This window comes from Nannobrachium achirus (assembly GCF_963921795.1).
Source record: "Nannobrachium achirus genome assembly, chromosome: 3".
NCBI classification, from domain to species: Eukaryota; Metazoa; Chordata; class Actinopteri; order Myctophiformes; family Myctophidae; genus Nannobrachium; species Nannobrachium achirus.
This window is the reverse complement of record NC_137812.1, coordinates 65,909,459-65,925,608: the sequence shown is the minus strand read 5'-3', so window position 1 is coordinate 65,925,608 and position 16,150 is coordinate 65,909,459. Positions and strand designations below refer to the sequence as shown.

At 43.9% G+C, this 16,150-nt stretch overlaps 2 protein-coding genes across 2 annotated transcripts in view; one reads left to right on the top strand and one right to left on the bottom strand.

Annotated features, from left to right (window-relative positions):
• shoc2 (SHOC2 leucine rich repeat scaffold protein) overlaps positions 1 to 16,150 on the bottom strand; it is a 618,526-nt gene that overhangs the window by 363,405 nt on the left and 238,971 nt on the right. The window lies entirely within an intron of this gene.
• The window catches only part of LOC308282401 (ependymin-like), a gene marked incomplete at both ends in the record, with an annotated part of 63,037 nt that continues 51,012 nt past the window's right edge, over positions 4,126 to 16,150 (top strand). The window contains one exon of the mRNA XM_080722746.1: positions 4,126 to 4,239. Coding sequence (XP_080578872.1) covers positions 4,126 to 4,239 — 114 coding nt within the window. The remainder of the gene's footprint in view (positions 4,240 to 16,150) is intronic.

Genomic DNA, 16,150 nt, shown 5'->3' with positions numbered 1-16,150 from the left:
GGATGGGACGATACGCGATATTATTGTTTATCGTGATTAAAAATACTCACGATAATAGTATAGTGAAGATATATATATTTTTTTAATTTTATTTGCCGAGCTGCATATGCGGTACCACTTAAACCCTCTATAATAGACCGTATGTCAAATCCCGCCCCATTCTGCCCTGTTACTATGGTGGTACAAATGACCCTGGGCAGATTGTTTTTATAGTGGCAGTGAATGGGGGGAGAGGGTATTTTCATTGCCTCATTATTGCAATTTAAAGTACCAAAGGAAAAACATCTAGGTGATATTAATAAAAAGGGAAGACAAAGGTACAGTAGTTACATTGCAAAACAGGGGGTTTCCCCCGAAAATATATGTTTTAATTTGTTTAATCCCAGTGGGACAGAATCACCATTGCAGATTATTTTATAGTGGAAGTGGATGGGGGAAAAAGATTGTTCATAGCCTCATTACAGCTATATAAAGTACCAAAAAAAACACATCTACGTGATATTAATGAAAAGGGAAGAAAAAAGTACAGTAGTTACTAGTTACATAGCAAAACAGTAGTTTTCCCCCGAAGATATATGTTTTAATTAGTTTAATCCTCTGGATCAGACAGAGGAGATAAATAGAAAGAGAAAGCGCAGTGCATTTTGGGTAGGAAAATGACAGCCAGCCTATAGTTCTAGTCACATAATAGGCTGGCTTTCGTAATTCTGCCCATTTAAAATATATGTACCTAATCAAAACTCTTAGTTACATTGATAAGGTCCATGTGAACTAGTTTGTTGAAGCTTATTCATTATAATGAGCGAAATCGCTATTACCTCGCACCGCCGTACTGCACGCTCGCCGTGCCGCGCAGTGCGGATCGTTGTTGAAAGCCTGAAGCAACATTCTCTCACTGCACAACTCCACCCCCGATAGCAAAAAGTGAATGATTTTTTCTGGTTGGCCAGTCAGGGAGTCTCAGGGACCAATCAGAAGGCTGACAAACGGTCTATTGGTAAAAGGTACTTATAATATTATACGTACTTGATACAGTCTTTTTTTCACTCTCTATCAAATGTCTTTGCCAAAAAATTGCCGATCTACAAGCTCACAACGCGTCGCAACGTTATTTTTTGGCAAATGTTCAGCCCCAGGATAATGGATTTTGATTATCGCGATAATATTGTAAATTGCGATTTTTCTTTTGTCACAATAATCGTGATAATGACATTTTCATATCGTCCCATCCCTACTACAGAACTAATATTCTACCTATGAGAGTGGATTCTACCAATGCATTTCAATGGGAATGGCGTGGTTTGATGGTCTTGCACGTCTCCTTTTCCCCTCTCTGTCCTATCGGGTGAGTCGAAGGCGGAAGGGTCCTGAAAGATAGGTCCGTTTTGAACAAAATGCCTCAAATCATAAAACGCAGGTTGCGCTCTCCGTGAAACTTTGCACACACATTCCCACTAGGTCAAGGAACGAATGCCACCCTTTTCACATTGGCCTGTTATAGCGCCACCAGCAGGTTGACTTTTGCAAAACACATTTTTGGAAGAAAATCATGCATGCCGTGTCCGATTGCCGTGAAAGGCTGAAGAAGACTAGCCTGGTTAATAAATCAGACTGCACAACACCACCCCCTGTTGGTAGTGGTGCCCAAAACGAAGTGTGTGATAAGAGTCTGACGCTTGCAGTCAGGCTAGGCACCCTTTTCACATTGGCCAGCCTATTATAGCGCCACCAGGAGGCCACAATAACCTTCCTGACCTGGCGGAGACGTGCTTGTTTTTTTCTTCCTGGTGTTGGGCAACCTCTGGCCCAACGCCAAATGGAGCAGCTACAGGTTGGATCTAAAACTACAGCATGGAAGACAACTGGCCAGCTCCCAGAGAGGCTGTTCATAAAGCAATGTCTGGCTGGGAATTGGACAGGTGACGTTACTGTACATGGAGGTACTGTACCTGCAGTTCAGAGACTAGTCTGTGGCAGTGGGCTTGGACAGGTGACGTTACTGTACATGGAGGTACTGTACTGTACCTGCAGTTCAGAGACTAGTCTGTGGCAGTGGGCTTGGACAGGTGACGTTACTGTACATGGAGGTACTGTACTGTACCTGCAGTTCAGAGACTAGTCTGTGGCAGTGGGCTTGACTCGAGGAGGTGGGTAGAGGAAAACTACAGAGTCATGTCCTCCCATCAACACGGCACCCCTAGTGAGTCTTTGAGACCATGACACAATTATCCAGTTTCTCAGAAGGTTTTTCCCTATTGTAGTAGCAACAGAGCCGTATGGAGAATATTAAACCAAACAATAGACTTTATTGAAACAAACGGACTGTATTGAAAACAAAAAAGCTGAAAAAGTTTTCAGTGTTGCTCTGGTATACCTTTTGTAAATGTACAGTATAGCAATCTATGGATGCATATTGCATACACGTTTTATCTGTTAAATCTTCACCAATGAGCCTTGTCTTAGAACAGTGTTTCTCAATCTGTGGGGCAGGTCCCCAAATTATTTTGGGGTCCCCAGATGATTAGCTTAATGTGCAACATAGTTTTCTCAATCAACAGTAAACAAACCAACATAAAGTTTAAGTGTATTGAGGGTATCTGCACATTTCTAAAGTGACAATTTAGAGCTCGTTGGGGTGGGGGGGGGTCTCCAGTTAAAATATGATTATTTTGGGGTCACGGCCTGAAAAGGTTGAGAACCACTGTCTTAGAAAACAAAACGTGATCTTTTGCATAACCTTGTCATGAAATCCTTTTCAAACTTTTCCATTTACAGCACATCTAGGCCATTTCCACTGCACAGGGGTGAAGAGTAGCGTGTGAGCGCGGCCACCTGTGAGTGAGCATGTAGTGTATATAGGGAGGTGTGTGTAACCTTGAAGCCCGCAGAGCGCTCTCAGATCCTCTCTCTACCTGGAAGACTCCACTCTTTCACCATGAACCTCCTGAGTCTCCTGGCCTGCGTCAGCCTGGCGCTGGTGTCAACTGCTGCACAGAAGCCCGTGCCCTGTGGTGAGCTGCAATGTGTTGGACAGAAAAGTAGCTGCTGTATAGTGTGTATTTGTGTTTTTCCAAAACAGTTGAGACCATTTCCAGTAAACCTTTGCCTCTGTCGTGCCAGAGAGTGAAATCTTGAAAATAGGGACACCAGGTTGAAAACGGTTTAAGACATGTTTGTGTTTTTAGAACGACTGTATATTTCCAGATGTTTACCTACAGTAGGGGCCAGTTGGGAGTCTGTGTATGAAAAGTAACAAAGTATATAAGTAAAGAGAAATGCCTCATATTAACAAAGGTTTGTGACTGAATGATAACTACTGTGCATTCCATTTGGAACACACAGGTGTCCTTTTTTCCATTTCCTGAAAAGTCAAGGTTTTGGACATACAATTCAATTCAAAGGAGCTTTATTGGCATGAGAAAACATACATTTACATTGCCATTGCAAGTGTCAAAATATAATACACTAGCACCCTACAGCGATGGTAGCCCATACTATTTATTGATATTATACGGCATAGCCTACTGGCAGGTAACCAATCCAAAGGTTTAACAAAACTCACATCAATCCTGGTTCTGTGGCTTAAGACATCAAAATATGTGATGATACAGTATGTAATAATGTGTTATTCTCCCCAACACAAATTATCACACTAAACACATTTGTTCATATGAGAATTTGGAGTTAAACCTACAGTATATTGGACAATATTTGAGGTTGTCATGGTGTTGAATGATATTACTGATCTTATTCATGAGTAATATGGACTTTGACTTGACATTGCACTGGAATGTTTTGGAAATCAGTGTGTAAACTAATATAGAATAACATTTAGTAAAATAGAAATACTTCAACTCATGCTGAAGCATCTATCTTTTAAAATCATTTAAAATATGATTCTGTCCTCTCTTGTGTCCATAGTGGTGCCACCACTGATGAACGGACACTATGCTATGGTACGTATGATCTTATTGAACATATTCACACATTTCATGTGAGGGTCAAATGGCCACGATGAGATGGTCAATTGTATAGATTCATAATAAGTCACATTTACATTCCTTAACACCCTCTCTCTCTCTCTCTCTCTCTCTTTGCCCCCTATAGTCACTTAGCAACGGAGTTATGGCACAGGGAGCGATTAGCTACGACGCTTTCGGTCAGAGGATTCGTGTCAGAAGCATGGGAATGGCTGGCAACGAGACCTTTGCAGTGGACCAGCTGATGCTCTTCAATAAGGTACTGTGTCATTTCACAGTTTACATACTGCCATACCCATGTCAATGGGTATCAGTGGTATCAGTCAGTCACTTTTATTTACTTGAGTACTGTACTTAAAGGGCAACTTTGTTTTTTTACAACAAAGGTTCATATTTTAGATTGTGATTAGAGAAAAGAAAAGATGAGTGTTAAAATGTTTTCATTTACTGCTTTCTATTGTTTTAGCGATTTTAGTATTTTGATTTCAGTGGGTGGGGGCATGCATACAAGTGGCTAAATATGTCTTTTTAGACACAATAAGCCGGCAATGTGTTACTATTTACACCAGCCCCCATAAGTCACATCTGCCCATGAAAGATTGCGGTGCATCTTGGAAATGGGCCTATGGTATCTAAAAATACATATTTAGCCACTTGCATGCATGCCCCCAACCTGGGGCCATGCATGCAAATCAAAATCGTTAAAATCACTAAAACAAGAGTAAATGAAAACATTTTAACACTCATCTTTTCTTTTCTCTAATGACTATCTAAAATATGAACCCTTGTTGTAAAAAAACAACTAAGTTGTCCTTTAAGTACATTTTGGGATATGTGTACTTCCACTGACTTCCACTCAAATACATTTCAAGGAAGGGGAAAGTATATTATGTTATGTATTGTTTTGTAATTACCTCACGTCTCAATTATGACGTTCCATCCTGGTTCAAACTATTCACGAATAGTGATTTTTAGAATTAGAATTATTCAACCTCAAAGTATTCTAATAGTCGAATATTCGACAGGACTGGCCAAACTGTCAAATATTAAGTCAGCCAGAGGCGAACATTGTGAAAATAGCCGATCTACAAGCTCACAGAGGCGTTGTGAGCTTGCAGATCTGCTATTTTTGAAAAAGTCGTGAAAATGTGTGCAAATCTTTGAATATATGTATTTTCAAAGCGAACGTTTGTAACTCAAATTGTGTTTCTGGGGGGTCCCTGGAACTAGATATTTTGAAATGGTGGTCCGTGGCCAAATAACTATCATTTTGGGGGTCCTTCACATGAAAAGGTTTGAGCACCACTGACATAGTAGTCTCTCAAGAACAGACTAACTGAGCTCCAGTTAAGTGAAAAGGACCTTTTCTTTGACGATGGCTGGCCAGATTGCTGACATAGAAACATAGGTTTTTTCCAAAAATCTTAGAAAGATTCAAAAGACACTTATAGAATCGGGTCAAAATTCAAATTTTCAGTTTTTTTTTTTTTTTCAAAATAGCAGATCTACAAGCTCGCAGCGCGGCACTTGGTGTAAAAGGGTTGAGAACCACTGGCTTAGTTCATTTAGAATATTATAACTAAATCCAATCTTTGTGACAAAGCATTACAGCATTATTTTCATTCCTCTCACCCTCAGTGCCGTCTGGTTCTGCCTGTTCCTCGCGCTGCTTCTGTTTGAAGTTCATGACACCATGGTGCATCCTCTCCTCTCCTCCTCTCCTCACGAGGCACGTTGACCCACGTCTTGTGTCCAAATGTACACAGCGTCGTCTCATGTTGTCCCAAGTTGTTTAAAGAGCAATTGAACAGAGCAATGTGACATCTATATACATCCCTTGACATAGTTTGAAGCAACACTCAACTCATGCGTCTGCTCCCTATGGTCTGCTCCTAGGTAAACAGAGAAGGAGAGAGAACACTTCCTTGTCAGGTGATTGGGGAGAGCCAACCGGCTGCCAGGAGAATGTATCCCATGGGCTGGGGGGCCATGGCTGGCTTGATTGGTGACGTGGTTTGGGTTTTCTAGCGTAGCTGCCATGGCAGCTAGTGTCAATTAAGGGAGACTCTACCTGGCTCCAGGGGGTTGAGGGGGGCCGCGGCCGCTTCGCGGCCGCAGCCAGAGCACGCAGTCCGGCTTGGGTGCCCTCCGAGACCTCGGTGTCTGAGTCTGGAGCTCTGAGAGAAAAAAAAAAAAAAAAAAAGCCAGCTGCTAAGCTGAGCTGACCTGTGCGTGCGTGCATTCAGTGCAATGTGAATGCATGTGACTAATTGATAGGAAGATAGATAGAGAGATAGATAGATACGTAATAAACATGATTTGGTACAAGCCCAACTAAAAGGAGATCCCAGTAATGTTGTTGGCTTATTTCCACAGGGAAGTCATTCATGAATGAACTAATTATTGATATAGGACTGTCATAGGTATACAGTGTCATTGACAGTACAGTTCACTGGTACAAGGTCAACTAAAAGGAGATCCTAGAAAAGACTAAGCTTATTTCCACAGGAAACCATTGAAGTATCTCATATAACATTGAATGACGGATAGAACAAAGCACTATGCAGGGGAAACAATTTAAAAAATAAAACAATAAAAACAGCCGATCTACAAGGCTGCATATGTGAGCGTGTGGATCAGCTGTTTTGGGCGCCGCCACTGTCGAGGCTGACAAATGAATGATTGCGACCGTCAGGTCGCAGTTACTATCGAAACCTCGACCAGCTGTCTGTATGTCCGTCACACTTTTGCACTGCTCATATCTCTGCAACCTATCTCTGCAACCGCTGGCCGATCCGTGCCAAATTTTGCACAGACAGTCCTTGCCCTCCACCCATCGATTCTCTCCTCCTCTTCTAGCGCCACCATGAGGCGAAACCCATTCTGGACACTACTCCTACAGATTTTGCCCTAAAATCACGCAAATCGCCACGCAGTATATATTAGGGAGTCTTACTGGTTTAATTATTTATTTATCCATGCCAAACGTTGCATGCACACGCACACACACACACACACACACACACACACACACACACACACACACTCCTTGGCTGTATTTATTTAATTAATGAATGAATTAATTAATTATTTCCCTGTCTGCACCAGGCCGAAAGGACACATTGGCCCCGGCAACTAACTTTCCCCCGACTGCGTAGGCTACTGATTCTTTAAATAATTAATTAATTAATTATGGCCCCGCCCCCTGCACTGGCTGGGCTCACTGGTACAAGGTCAACTAAAAGGAGCTTTATTTATTTCATTAATTATTATTATTATCATATGAGGCCCCTGTCGAGACTGACTATTTATTTATTCATTCATTCATTCATTCATTCATTCATTCATTCATTCATTCATTCATTCATTCATTCATTCATTCATTTATTTATTTATTTATTTATTTCCCTCCCGACTATGTTTCCTTCCATCCATCCATCCATCCATCCATCCATCCATCCATCCATCCATCTTCAACCGCTTATCCGGAATCGGGTCTCCGCCCCCCCCCCCCCCCCCCCCCCCCCCCCCCCCAGGCGTCTGCCTATCGGCTAAATAAATAAATAAATAAATAAATATATATAAACAAATAGCGTACATCTTTCTTCCTTCCTTCCTTCCTTCCTTCCTTCCTTCCTTCAATAAATAAATAAATAAATAATTAATAGCGTGCAACCTTTCTTTCCTTCCTTCCTTCCTTCAATAAATAAATAAATAAATAAATAATTAAATAGCGTGCAATCTTTCTTTCTTTCTTTCTTTCTTTCTTTCTTTCTTTCTTTCTTTCTTTCTTTCTTTCTTTCTTTCTTTCTTTCTTTCTTTCTTTCTTTCTTTCTTTCTTTCTTTCTTTCTTTCTTTCTTTCTTTCTTTCTTCCTTCCTTCCTTCCTTCCTAAATAAATAAATAAATAAATAAATAAATAAATAAATAAATAAATAAATAAATAAATAAATAAATAAATAAATAAATAGCGGTCCCCGAGGGTGTCATCGCGTGCGGGGCGGCGAGCCTGATTATCATGTATATGAGGCTGCATTAATTATGCTAATGAGGTTGGGGGCGTGGTCTGCATCAATTATGTAAATGAGACTGCACAACATGCATTTGACGCGCGCTTCTTGTTGCTAATTACACGCAAATGCAGGGGGGCGGGGCTAATTAGCCTAATTATTCAAATTGGGGGCGTGGTCTGCATCAATTATGTAAATGAGGTTGGGGCGTGGTCTGCATCAATTATGTAAATGAGACTGCACAACTTGCATTTGTTGCTAATTACACGCAAATGCAGGGGTGCGGGGCTAATTAGCCTAATTATTCAAATTGGGGGCGTGGTCAGCATCAATTATGTAAATGAGGTTGGGGCGTGGTCTGCATCAATTATGTAAATGAGACTGCACAACTTGCATTTGTTGCTAATTACACGCAAATGCAGGGGGGCGGGGCTAATTAGCCTAATTATTCAAATTGGGGGCATGGTCTGCATTAATTATGTGAATGAGGTTGGGGGCGTGGTCTGCATTAATTATGTAAATGAGGCCGCATGACAAGCGTTCTCGTCACCGCGCTGACGTGTAAATACAAGGGGTGGAGTCAAACTTAATGAGTGGGAGGAGTCTAACGTAATGAGTGGGCGTGGTTTCAACAAGAGGAGGAGTCTAACTTAATGAGTGGGCATAACGTAATGATCTACAAGCTCACAACGAGTCGCATCACGACTCGTATGTAAATGAAGGGGAGGAGCTTAGACGACATATGCAAATTGGGGGCGGGGCATGTTTTAGAAATACGTGTGGGCATGGTGCGCATACATTATGCTCGCATACATTATGCTAATGAGGTCGTTAAGGCAGGTTTCGCAGGGCGTAAAAAAAGCAGACGACCGTATGTAAATGAAGGGGAGGAGCTTAGTGGACGTATGCAAATTGGGGGCGGGGCATGGTTTGGAAATGCGTGTGGGTGTGGTTCGCATAAATTATGCTAATGAGGCTGTGAAGTGGCCTTTCCCAGCGCGTAAAAAATGCAGACGACCGTGTGTAAATGAAGGGGAGGAGCTTAGACGACATATGCAAATTGGGGGCGGGGCAGGTTTTGGAAATACGTGTGGACGTGTGGGCGTGGTGCGCATACATTATGCTCGCATACATTATGCTAATGAGGTCGTTAAGGCAGGTTTCGCAGCGCGTAAAAAAAGCAGACGACCGTATGTAAATGAAGGGGAGGAGCTTCGTGGACGTATGCAAATTGGGGGCGGGGCATGGTTTGGAAATGCGTGTGGGTGTGGTGCGCATACATTATGCAAATGAGGCTGTTAAGTGGCGTTTCCCAGCGCGTAAAAAATGCAGGCAACCGTATGTAAATGAAGGGGAGGAGCTTAGTCGACATATGCAAATTGGGGGCGGGGCGTGGTTTGGAAATGCGTGTGGGCGTGGTGCGCATACATTATGCTCGCATACATTATGCTAATGAGGGCGTTAAGGTAGGTTTCCCAGCGCGTAAAAAAAGCAGACGACCGTATGTAAATGAAGGGGAGGAGTTTAGTCGACTTAAAAAAATTGGGGGCGGGGCATGGTTTGGAAATGCGTGTGGGTGTGGTCCGCATAAATTATGCTAATGAGGCTGTTAAGTGGCGTTTCCCAGCGCGTAAAAAATGCAGGCGACCGTATGTAAATGAAGGGGAGGAGCTTAGTCGACATATGCAAATTGGGGGCGGGGCGTGGTTTGGAAATGCGTGTGGGCGTGGTGCGCATACATTATGCTCGCATACATTATGCTAATGAGGGCGTTAAGGTAGGTTTCCCAGCGCGTAAAAATTGCAGACGACCGTATGTTAATGAAGGGGAGGGGCTTAGTCGATGTATGCAAAAAAGTTTCGTCACCAACGCACGCACGCACGCACGCACGCACGCACGCACGCACGCACGCACGCACGCACGCACGCACACACGCACACACACACACACACACACACACTTTAACCTTTTATTTATGTCCACACAAAGGAGATGCATACAAGGACGTGTTGATCCATGAGGACACGTCTGGCACCTGTAGCTGTTAGCAGGTGACTGTGACCAGCAGGTGGCTGTTGCCCTGACCTGGATGAGGGGGTCTGTTATAAAGTCCTCTGAGACCCTCACAGTCCCAGAGTCAGACCCCACCCATTGTAGGGACCACTCCAGTACGGACACAGAGGTCATTAAGGTCTGGCCAATCTGACCAGACCCCGAAACCAGCAGAACGGGTGTCCAGTTTCCTGTTTGGTTTCCTCCTGAACCCAAGGAAATGGGGCTCTGAATCCCTGGCCAATGGGACCTTACGCCTCCTCAGGTCCAGGAACAGGGAGGATGGAGCCAGCTCCCTAACATCCTTGTCATCGTTATTCAGCATTTTTAGAAGGTGGGAAATCCGCATGTGGTGTAGATCCATTCCACGTTTGGCAGGCCTAACCCTCCCTCCAGGGACATGCTGGGCCCCTGATTCAGCCCGGGAAAAAGAGTTGGAGAGGCCCTCATTGCGCGCCCTCTATAGCGCTGCTGCTACTCAAAGATTTGCCGTTTCAGATCATGACAAGTGACAAGCCAGTGGGCCAATTACTGTACATGAGTTATATTTCGTCGTTGTCAGGTGGAAACCTTGTATGTCCAAAACCGTTTGTTTTGTATTTATCATTTTAAAAATGATTTAAACTAGTGAAAACAGCCGATATACAAGCACACAACGCCTCGCGGTGCGAGGCGTTGTGTGCTTGTAGATCTGCTGTTTTCACTACTTTTGTGCAACGGCCTTGTATGGTGAAGCAGGGCTTTGCTTTGCGAAAGAGATACGAGGTTTCTGCCCGACAGTGACGATTTACTTTGTTGGCCGCCCAGCCCCCAAAATGGAACGAAGGCCGACATTTTATTTTGATTTTTTTCCTAATGGCCAGCCTGGACCGGCCGGGAACGAACCGGCCGTTCGGGAGTTGTCCCGCTTTTCCCAATGGCCAGCACGTCCCTGCCTCCCTCCCACTGTGGATGAAATATAATGTCACGGGTACTATGTGTATTGAGGCCAAACCATTTACGCACCAGGCTAACTGTGTTGTCGTTCATCTCACACAGTACCTTTTGTTGTATGTGGACATTGGAGAACAGGTGTTGGACTTTGGAGAGCGCCACCTGTCTGACAGCCTCCAACTTCATGGACAATGGCAGTGGACACCTGTCAATCAGGTCCAGCCTATAGCTGTGTATTCAGACAGGATGTTGTTAGCCTGCTCTTTCCATTCACCTGCGATGTTAACTTTATGTCCTAAATAGTTGTATGTCTCGTGAAGAGAGTACACACGTATGGGTTCCGATGCTATTGTAAATGCTGGGGGTGAGTCTGTTTTTGAATGATATACCACCGGCTCCCTCCACTCCTCCTCTCATACAAAACGGCACATTTTGTGTTCTTCACCTCTAGGCCTGACCATTCTAAAAAATGATCTGTCCTGGCGAGCATATATTTAATAGTACTCTCCTCCATAGAGACTAACACAATATCATCGGCATACCCCTGTACAGGGTTGTGGGAGATTACACCATGGGGGGCACACTGACACATCCACTTAATCCATTGGTTAGTAGCAATTATGAAATTAACCGTACTCCAAGGGCAGCCAGTTGTAATGCCTATATCTGCAGAGGTAGTGTTGGTTGAGTAAGTTGTTTTCCACAGATTACTTGGACACACGCACGCACACGCACGCACGCACGCACGCGCACACACACACGCGCACACGCACGCACACGCACACACACACACACACACACACACACACACACACACACACACACACACACACACACACACACACACAAATATCACTAAATAGCAATTGAAGTTTGTGATCTAGGATTTTGTCTAGGATTCTCATGTGACTGTACTGTAGATTATTTTTCTTCTTCTTCTTCCCAATCTCCATTTTCTTTGCTTGTCTTTCAGTCCTGTACATGTCCAAGTGCTGACTTCACTGACCTGGCGGAGATAGTCTCCAGGATAGAGCCAGTCACAAGCTTTGTAACTGCAGACGGTGAGGTTCATTTCACTATGGCACACTTTCCTTCGTGTTAGATGCAACGCCTAAAGCTCAATTTATACAACGTCATGCTTGAAACAATAAATCCTTTAATCCCTAGTGTCCCTGTTATCCCTAGTGTCCCATTATGACGTGGGCACGTCATAATGGCCAAAGGAACGTTCTACAGTAATAGGCGAACATTCTGTGAAAATGGTAGCTCCGCAAGCTCACAATGGGTCTCAACACGATGTGTTGTGAGCTCATACATTGGCTGTTTTTGGCGAGGAGATTTGGTATAGAGGGGGAAAAGGATGGGGCCAAGTATTGACTGGGGAGACTCAGGTCAACCAATATAATTAATATAATAACCGGCAGTGGCTCAGAGGTAGAGAAACTGTCTTTGAACACGGAGGGTTCCCGAAGGGTTCCCAGTTCGATCCCGGGCTCCCCCAGAGTTGGCGTCGAAGAGTCCTTGAGCAAGACTCTGAACCCCTGGTTGCTCCCGGTGAGCAGGTTGGTGCCTTGCATGGTTTCCTCCGCAGTCGGTGTATGACTGTGTGTGTGAATGGGTTCCCCAATAGGCGGCCCGCGGTATCTCAAAATGTGTATGTTCTTTCACAAAGTAAAGCCCTGCTTCATCATACGAGGCCGTCGCACAAAAGTAGTGAAAACAGCAGATCTACAAGCACACAACGCCTCGCACCGCGAGGCGTTGTGTGCTTGTAGATCGGCTGTTTTCACTAGTTTAAATCGTTTTTAAAATGATAAATACAAAACAAATGGTTTTGGACATACAAGATTTTCACCCGACAACGACGATATCTGAACTGTCACTGGAGTTGCGGGAACACCACCGTCGCCCCCTGCAATGTTGTATACCTCGGCTTGGTACCCTAGACATGATTCGGCCCTTGGGGAAAACTAATCGGGGAACCCTGGGTGAATGTAATGCTTTCTATGTAAAGCGCCTTGGATAAAGGCGTGATATAAATGCACCATTTACCATTTACGAGCGAGGTGGTTAAACGTCTCCATGCTCTCCATGCAGCGGAGGAGTCTGACTGCCTGACGGAGTACGAGGAGGACGGCATGGACACGGTGAGGGAGGAGGACGGGGAGGAGGAGGAGGACGATGGAGAAGACCCCGAGGACCACTCCCCTGTAGAATGGGGCCACAATGGAGTCTTCCAGACGGTGAGCACAAACGGGACTCCCCTTTTTTGCAGGTCTTTCAGTCCGAGTGTATCAAAAAAGCACCTCGCTTAGGGGCGCCCGCTGGCCTACTGGTCCAGGCGCATACCACATAGGCATGGATGCCTGGCGGCGGCGCCGGTTTGATTCCTAATCTGGATGACCTTTGACCAAAGCCCCAAAAAAGCACCTTGGTTAAAGGTGATACACCATGCATTTAAAAAGTATTTATGTCATATTGTTTATGTCCCAAAAACGTTTTTCAAAAGGTTTGAGGCTAAATTACCACTCCTGAATAGAGAGCCTCTCTCATTTTTGAATGGCTCTCAGAGCATTTCAGCTGCAGTACCACCTTTGGCCTGAACTGCAAAACTTTTTTTTTTGAAAAAAATTTTTTTTGAAGAAAACATTTTTTTGATTTTTCTTTTTTTTTTTTTTTCAAAAACGGCCGATGATGACGTCACAATCGTCAGCAAATCTGGATAGCCTGTTTTGAGAACCCGTGGGATACTTTTAACCTTCGCCTTCTCAAAACCAGAGAAAGACACAACGGTCAGAAATGGGACTTTGTGAGGATAGAAGGTGCTAATGGGACCCCAAAAAAGGTTTTAAAATAGGAAAAGTGAAATTTCATGGTGTATCACCTTTAAGGCAGCGGAAGCTTGTAATTGGCAGCGCGGAAAGTCAGGGGAGGACGAAGATTTACTATTTTGGTTCGACCTCCTGTTGATCCGACCACCTAAACCTAACTTTAAAGGAGTAGTTCACCCACAAAATGTATTTTTTTCTATTGATTACTCATGCCATGCCAATCATTTTTTTTTGTATTTGTCGCATTCCTAAGCCAATGATTTGATTATAGCAAATGTACCCCCATTGATCTCGGATGGGGACCCAAATGCATTTTGGTCGTTCTGTTTTTGAACACACACACACAGTCACACACACACACACACACACACACACACACACACACACACACACACACACACACACACACACACACACACACACACACACACACACACACACAGTATGTACTGTAGGTAGCTGAGGATTAATAAGTGTGTGATTCCTGTAGGATGAAGAGAAGTCTGTGCGCCAACGGAGAGGAACCACCGGGGAAAGCTGCTCTGAGGTCTCAGACTGCTGACAGAGGGAGACAGAGGAGGAGTGAGACGGAGAAGGTTTGGTACCTCCGCAGCCGAACCTCCGGAAGCCTCTTTGTCTCAAAGGAATCACCCTCCATCCTTCCCTTGATGAACACAAAAAGCTTTACCTTTTGGAAGCTTTACCCTTTTTGAGCGCACACCAAGCTGGCTGACAACAGTACAGTGACTTTTACCCTCAGCCATTTGACTTCCATAGTCAAAACACTGAGGTGACACCTGATTTGTACATTGTTGCACGCCGGTTGCCGCACACCGAAAATGGCCGATCTGCTAGCTCACAACGCGCCGCACTGCGAGTCATTGCAAGCTTGCAGATTGGCTATTTTCTGGTGAGCCACACGCTGCGTAACCGCGTACGACGCAGGTGAAATATAGCCTGTGTTTGGAGGCTGGCTATTATTCCTCCTTCTCTCATGACTTCTACACGAGACTACCCCATAGCCAATAGACTCTTCTACACGAGACTACCCCATAATAGCCAATAAACTCTTCTACATGAGACTATCCCATAGCCAATAGACTCCTCTACACAAGACTATCCCATAGCCAATAGATTCTTCTACACAAGACTACCCCATAGCCAATAAACTCTTCTACACGAGACTACCCCATAGCCAATAAACTCTTCTACACAAGACTACCCCATAGCCAATAAACTCTTCTACACAAGACTACCCCATAGCCAATAGACTCTTCTACACAAGACTACCCCATAGCCAATAAACCCTTCTACACAAGACTACTCCATAAAACTCTTAAACACAAGACTACTCCATAGCCAATGAACTCTTCTACACGAGACTACCCCATAGCCAATAAACTCTTTCCTGAGCTGTGTACATAAACGAAAGGGAATCTTTTAAGAGATCAACACAAAAAGAAAAGTAAGATGGATATTTTGGTTCAAGACTCTGAGTCACTCGGTAATCCGTTGTATGCCCCATGAATGAACACAGAAGACAGCCTGCATGTCTGATCTGTCTGTCTGTCTGTTTGAATGTATGTCTAATGTCTGTGTTGAACTCTTAATTAATGAAAGGTTTTACATGGTCCGTGTGTGTGTGTGTGTGTGTGTGTGTGTGTGTGTGTGTGTGTGTGTGTGTGTGTGTGTGTGTGTGTGTGTGTGTGTGTGTGTGTGTGTGTGTGTGTGTGTGTGTGTGTGTGTGTGTGTGTCAAGAGAAGGAGGCGGTGGATGTATATTTAGTATTCATGAGATCTAGAAATTGTTTAGATGGCACGGAGTGAGCTTGTAGAGCTGCCATTTCCGAAACATTTTTTGAATGATGTTGAACTTTAAACGTTTCACGTTTAATAACTTGAGACCGAGTTGGGTTTGACGTAGGCAGTTATGTAGGGAAAGATATGGGGGATGAGTAGATTTTGCGACTATGATTGAATCTAACGGGATGAGAGTAGGCTGCGATTTGGAAAGAATTAAAAGAAAAAGAATAAATGAGGGTTGGCTTGGGTGTAGAGGAAAAGGCAAGAGGTTGAAAGGCAGAGTGAAAACAGAAGGAAAAAAAGATGGGAAATGAAGATGGCGGTTTTAATTGGGTTTCCAAATCCATGTACTGTAGAGTGACTTAGACGTTGGTAGATACGTTTTGAACAGACAAAGGAAGGTGAGCCTGGGCAAAGAAGAACAGTAGGGAAGAGCAAATGGAATATTTGATGACTGACTGAATGTGGCTTGTGAAAGTTTGTGAAAGTCTCGTTTCAACTTTTTATTTATATATATATTTTGGCTTGAGATCCAAGCGGATG